This window comes from Megascapheus bottae, chromosome 10 (genome assembly GCF_031878675.1).
Source record: "Megascapheus bottae isolate mThoBot1 chromosome 10, mThoBot2.hap1, whole genome shotgun sequence".
In the NCBI taxonomy this organism is placed as follows: domain Eukaryota; kingdom Metazoa; phylum Chordata; class Mammalia; order Rodentia; family Geomyidae; genus Megascapheus; species Megascapheus bottae.
The window spans coordinates 8,724,930-8,732,097 of record NC_143518.1 but is presented as its reverse complement, the minus strand read 5'-3'; the positions used below and the strand labels follow the sequence as shown (position 1 = coordinate 8,732,097).

At 39.3% G+C, this 7,168-nt stretch overlaps 1 protein-coding gene across 1 annotated transcript; it reads left to right on the top strand.

Annotated features, from left to right (window-relative positions):
• Window positions 1-1,039: 1,039 nt before the first annotated feature.
• On the top strand, window positions 1,040-2,002 carry LOC150057441 (olfactory receptor 2C3-like). Its single transcript, XM_090339714.1, has one exon. The coding sequence runs from the start codon at window positions 1,040-1,042 to the stop codon at window positions 2,000-2,002; it is 963 nt and encodes a 320-aa protein (XP_090195840.1).
• The last annotated feature ends 5,166 nt before the right edge of the window (window positions 2,003-7,168 follow it).

The window sequence follows — 7,168 nt, the reverse complement described above, 5'->3', positions numbered from 1 at the left end:
CTAAGTCAGAGGATATTTTATTCCATCTGTGTAAGAGGGTAGAAAAGTCCACTTATGCATAAGAGCAGAGGGCAGTCCCTCTGTGTGTAAGAGTTGAGGGAAGCTCATCTGTGTATAAAGATATATTGAAATCCACCATTACATAAAAGCAGAAGGTAGATAGACACCTCAGCATGACCAGTTTCTAGATAACTATCCCCATTACAGGATTATGCTGTTAGGCTGGGTACTCTTCACATCTGCCCTGCCTCTGTTGAGACCACATGCTATTTTTTTATTTAATTTTATTGGCAGGGTGATACACAGAATGGTTACAATTACATACATAAGGTAGTGAGTACATTCCTTGACAAACATTTCCCCACACACACACATTGTTCTCCCATAATCCCTCACTTCCAACCGCCCACCAAGTTGTAAAGCTCATTTTCAACATAGTCTTGTGAATACTACTGTTCACCCTTTGTCCTTTGTCTCACCATTTTGTTGTTCCTCTTCCCTTCCCTAATTCAAACAAATGTATATACAGTATACCAGATACCAAAATCAGATACAGGGACAACAGGAGATAAGCAATAGGCAGGGGGAAAAAAAGAAGTAACTTCACATAGTACATTAAAAATAACAACCACAAGGCAGGCACTCGTGGCTCATGACTGTAATCCTAGCTACTCAGGAGGCTGAGATCTGAGGATCACCAAAGCCATCTCGCATACTAAAGTCTGTGACACTCTTATCTCCAGTTAGCCACCAGAAAACCGAAATCTGTATTGTGGCTCAAGTGGTAGAGCACGAGCCTTGAGCTGGAGAGATCAGGGACATCACCAAGGCCCAGAGTTTGTCTCATGACTGACCAAAATAATAACAACAACAACAAAGAAACCTCTTGTTTATATATCCTAGAGGTCATTTCTCTAAGCATCATCTTAATATGGTCATTCGTACATTGTTGTTGAGCTATTGTGATCATTCTGTTTCTCTTGCAGTGCCCCACCCCTCACAGTGGCCTGTATACTCTTCTCCTCCTACCCAGAATATGATGATGGAAATGACCAATGGAAGTTCTCCACACGTATTCGTGCTCCTGGGCTTCTCTGCCCAGCCCTCACTGGAACCTGTCCTCTTTGCAGTGGTCTCCTGCTTTTATGTGGTAGCTATCCTGGGCAATGGCGCCATCATTCTGGTCTCCTGTAAGGATGTGCGTCTCCACACACCTATGTACTTCTTCCTTGCCAACCTCTCCTTCCTGGACATCAGCTTCACCACAAGCATTGTGCCACAACTCCTGGTCAACCTCTGGGGACCACAGAAGACCATAAGCTATGGAGGCTGTGTGGTCCAGTTCTATGTCTCCCACTGGCTGGGAGCCACTGAGTGTGTGCTGCTGGCTGTCATGTCCTATGACCGCTATGCTGCCATCTGCAGGCCTCTCCACTACACTGTCATAATGTACGCACAGCTTTGCATTGGCCTGGCCTTGGCCTCATGGCTTGGGGGTCTCATCACCAGCCTGGTGGGCTCCACACTTACCATGCTTTTACCACTCTGTGGGAACAAGCGCATCGACCACTTCTTTTGTGAGATGCCTCTTATCATGCAACTGGCTTGTGTGGACACCAGCCTCAACGAGGTGGAGATGTATGTGGCCAGCTTCATCTTTGTTGTCTTGCCCCTGGGTCTCATCCTGGTCTCATATGGACATATTGCCTGGGCTGTGTTGAAGATCAAGTCCACAGAAGGACGAAGAAAGGCTTTCAACACATGCTCTTCCCACGTGGCAGTGGTGTCCTTGTTCTATGGAAGCATCATCTTCATGTACCTCCAGCCAGCCAAGAGCAACTCTCATGAGCAGGGCAAGTTCATAGCTCTCTTCTACACTGTAGCCACCCCCATGCTAAACCCACTGATTTACACCCTGAGGAACAAGGATGTGAAGAATGCCCTGTGGCACATTGTGTCAGGGAACTGTAGCAGCTTTATTGGGAAACTGGAACAAATCTAGAGACTTTAGCTACCTCTTAGTAGGATGGATGGTTGATTTGGTGGTCAAAGTTTGTAGAATGGCACTTCTAGGCAATGCACCTGAGCACTGGTAAGTGGAAATCGGAAACAAGTGTCTATGCCCTATTTTCAAACCAAGAAAGTGCTTTGGCCTATCTTTTTCTTTATCAAATTCTATGTTCACTGTCACCTAATTTGTTTATAGTATTATATGTGTATATGTATTTATAGTATAAGTATATACTATATACATATACTATATACATATATATTCTATATGCATATACTATATGTATACTATATTTATAGAATTATGTGTTAATGACTTCTTACTTGCTAACTAATGTTTTATTTAAAAATACCACTTAGGGTTGCTTAATTGTATGAAATATCTTTCATTTTCCCAAATATCTATAAGATCTCAGTGAAGCAGATATTGATAGTCCTTATAAAGATCAGTTTCTTATAGACCAGATAAGCATTTATACTGAGGTCAGCTTTGATCTATCTATCCATACATGTGTGCATAATCCTCCCTAAGACTCCTGTAATCTACTAAAAGATACATAGTCTTTTTTTATTTAACTTTATTGTCAAGGTGATGTACAGAAGGGTTACAGTCGCATACGTAAGGTCATGAGTATATTTCTTGTTAAACATTGTTGCCCCTCCCTCATTTTTCTCCCACTTTCTTCCCTCCCAACTCCCTCTGCCCCCAAGTTGTAAAGTTCATTTCCAACATATTGTCTGTAGCCCTGTGGTATTGGTGCACTCCTTCTTTTTTGTCTCACAAGTTTTGTTGTTCTTCTTCCCTTTCCCAAAGCAGATAAACACTTCCATCAGAAATAACATCACCCCATTCTTAAGGAAATTGAAAGACTTGAAAAAAAATCATATTAAGTGAAGTAAGCCACCCAAAGAAATTTTGGTTCCATGGGTTTCCTCATTTTTAATAATTAGTATGTGTCAAGTACAGTCCCAGCAGAAAGACTTACATTAGCTCAATATCTATATACTTATGACCATGTAAGATGATGTTAAGCAAAAGAACTCCAAAATAGGGAAACAGGAAGCTTTTCTTTGTGATTGTGGTTTTTAATGTACTATATGAAGTTATTTCTTTTTTTCTCTCATTTTCCCCACTTTGGTTTACCACCTGTTATCCCTGTATGTGATTTTGGTACCCTGTGTATAATATATGTTTATCTAAATTAGAGAAAGGAAAGAGAACAACAAAGTGATGAGACAAAAGACAAAATGCAAAGCAGTGCAACAGCGAAACTCACAGACAAGACATTGGAAATGAACTTTACAACTTGGGGGAGAGGGGGTATTAGAGGGAGATAAGGGAAAGTCGGATAAATATGTGGGAGGGGGTAACAATGTTCAGCAAGAAATGTACTCACCACCTTACACATGTAACTAAAACCCTCAGTACATCACCTTGACAATAAAATTAAATATAAAAAAGATCCTTAAAACAATCTATTTTAAATTTCTATTTACATTTTTCTAGTTATAACTTCACAAAGAAAATTATACTATTAAATACTACAAAACATTTTAAAAAATAATATCACCCCATTCATAAAGAAAAGGAAATTTGAAACAATCACATTAGATGAAGTAAGCCAGACTTGTAATGCTTAGTATATGTCTAGAATAGTCTTAGAAAAGGATCACAATAGTTCAGTAGCTCTGTACATGTGACCATATAAAATCATGCTAATTAAAATGAACTCTAGGGTATAGAAACAAGAGGTTTTTTTTTGTGGTTGTTGTTTTTAATGTTCTATGTGAAATTATTCTTTTTTTCTCATTTTTCCCCTTTGATTTTTTACCTGTTATCACTGTATTTGATTTTAGTGCTTTGTATCTTGTATACATAGTCTTTATTCCCGTTTCCAGGACAAAACTACTAAAGCCTGGTGACAAGCGACTGGAAAGTCTTGTTGAATTCACAATGAGCCCTTTTCCACCACAAGAGTCCTGAGAGCATGACTCCAGTGGGGACTTCAGATAGTTTCTGGAAAGGACTTGTCCCCAGGGATACTAGTCATAGATTAGAAGATAGGACCTTTCAGTCCCACCTCCAGACTTCCTGAGAGAAAAGAAAAGCTGGAAATTGAGTCACCAAATTCTATAATGCAATCAAGCATGCCTAGGTAATAGAACCTCCCTCACACCCAAATGATGGAGTTTACAATGTTTCTGATTGTACCATACCTCTAGTGCCAAACGTATGGTATATCTCCCAACTCCATAGATACCAAAGGTCTTGTGTTCAAGTAGGTCTTCCAGATTTAACCTTGTGCCCTTCTCTATCTGGCCACCTATTTGTAGTCTTTAACACTCTCCATGATAAATGATTACATGCAAATCAAATGTCTTCCAGAGTTCTGTGAAACATTCTAAGAACACTACCCAACTTGAAAGAGATAATGTTTAATAGCCAGAGAAACGGGAGTAACCTGGGACTTGAAATTGCTGTCCAGACTAAAAGCAGTTTGATGTGTTGATCCTTATAGCCATAGAATTCAACCCTAAATCCAAGTAGCAATGATAAAATTTAGTTAAATGTTAGAAATCCAGAGAGTTGGAAAATTCTGATGCTGTACCTTTGTTATAAGACATGTTAGGATTAAGAATAGTTTTTTTTTTCCTTCAAGGTGAAGGAAACACTTTATTTATTCGTTATATACAACTATATTTTACTTGTTATCTACAACTAATGAAGTATAGTACAGATTTTCAGTCTTTGGGCCTGTTCCAATGATACATAAGGGTTTTATTTAAACCACTCTCTATTATCTTGGCTTGCTTTTTCTTATATACAAGCAAGCATTCATTATTATCAAATGAAATCTGTTTCTACATTTTGTAAAAATGATCATAGAACACTGTGCTGAGACTGACAACTCAAGTTCACAATTTTGTCCCTGGCTTGGTTGACTTAAAGCTTGAAACCATATTAGAAAGTTGATAATATTGGCCAGGCACTGGTAGCTCACACCTGTAATCCTACCTATTCAGGAAGCTGAGATCTGAGGATCGTGGTTCAAAGCCAGCCTGGGCATGAAAGTCTCCAATTAATCACCAGAAGACCAGAAGTGGTGCTGTGGCTCAAGTGGTAGAGCATTAGGGTTGAGCTGAAGAGCACAGGAACAGCGCCCAGGTCCAGAGTTCAAGCCCCATGACCGACGAAAGAAAGAAAGCAAGAAGCAAGCAAGAAAGAAAGCAAGCAAGCAAGCAAGCAAGTAAGAAAGAGGATAATATTAGACACTCGGATATGAAAAAATTCTGATCAGAAATAAATGTAGCGTTTGCGTCATCTTTGAGCATAATGTGACAAAGAGGCCCACAAAATCATCCTATTTCAACAATGTTTTGCCCATTTATTCATTTATTGAACTTTTACTCTCCAAAATTTGCCTTCAACTAAAACCTCTGATTTGTCTGAAATAAAAAAATTTCCTAACTATCAATTCTAGTCTCATAGATTGCTAATAAAATTAACACTAAAACAATGTAAAATATTAATAGATATAGATAGTCTTAATTAGCCCTCCAAATGGCATTGCAAAGCTGATAACAGCGGAACCTTACAATAACTTCATTTATGTTGGGAAAAGAAACTCTACAATTGTGTATGCAAAAAAATGAGAAACCACAACTTGAACATGAATTGGTCTATTGTAAAAAGTAAAATAGCATGATTAAATATCTGTGAAAACAGTAAGGCATGGTGACACATGCTTATAATCTCAGCACCTGGAAGGTTAAGTCAGGAAGCTAACTGCCGGGGCCAACCGGCAGCAAACCAGGGTTCGCAGATTGGGGTTCCTGAAATAGGGGACAAGGACTAGGAAGAAAAAGAAGAGAGACAGACACACCGGGTCCGGGATGTCCGCAGTCCAGCCAAAGACTGCCGAGACTGCCGCGTTTATTTTCCACTCCCCCTTCTTCCCTCCTCCTCTCCCAGGGAACCTCCAGGTGTTACATTCATATGGTAATTCTCAGGTCATTTACATAGAATAGGGCCAGAAAGCAATAAGACAATAAAGCCATCGTCTGATGCAAGTCAAGGTACAGTTTGATTCCACTCTGGCTCCCAACAGCTAACAAATTTGGGGCCAGCCTGTGGACTGCATAGGAAGTTTCAGATCACCCTGAAGTCTAAAACCAAAAACAAGTACATTATTTAACTTAATTAGACCAAAAGAAACAAAATATAACTGACGGCAACTAAAAATTTGTGGAAACAAAATTTGACAAAATTCTACCAAAATCTAAATTATTCTACATATTTTCTTTCAGTTGTCACTATTCACATGTGGAGATTAATATAATGTATGTACATTTTTAATATCTTTTATTAATAGGAATAATAATTATCCAAGTGTGGTGGTGCATGCCTGTAACCCCATCGTGCAGGAGGATGAGGCAAGAGGATAGTAAATTTAATACCAGCCTGGGCATCATACACAGGATCTGTCAGTGAAAGAGGTCAAGACCAAGAAAGAAAGGCCAATAAAGAGAGACCAAGAGGGAGAGAGACCAATAGAAAAATAGAGATGGAAGGAAGGAAAGAAGGGAGAGAGGGAAAGAGGGAGGGAAGGAGAGAGAGAAGGAGGGAGGGAAGGAAGAAAGGAGGGAGGAAGGGAGGGAAGAAGGGAGAAAGGAGGGAGGGAGGGAGGGAGCGAGGAAAAAAAGACAGACATGTAGAAAAGTTTTAAGGTGTTCAGCTTATTGGGTGAGTCCCACTCATTCGAGAAGGTGTAACTGCTTTACCCACATTGTGCTGATGTAAATGTCCATCTCTTCGAAAAGGCACTTTCACAGTGACGTCCACCTGGCACTAGAGCAAACAATGATCTTCGTGCCATGGTTTATCTAAGTCAACACAGAAAATGAACAATTACAGAGACTAAATGGTTTCTGGAAATTGTTGAGTTTTTATTCATGTTTACATCATAATAAAAAGGTTTTGCTTTGCCTTTAATATAAATCTTAAGGAAAATAGGATATAAACTAAAACATGCCATTAAATTATAAATAAATAAGTGCTGGGCAGAAAGCAACCATCATATTCTCTTGGCGTGAAAGTAAATTGGAGTAGCCATCAAGTCAACCCAAATCAGTCTCTTAACTGCGATTAGGAGATCAT

Bases quoted from the DNA above. Each gene is read 5' to 3' on its own strand.
- LOC150057441 (XM_090339714.1), top strand. From the start codon at position 1,040: ATGATGGAAATGACCAATGGAAGTTCTCCACACGTATTCGTGCTCCTG.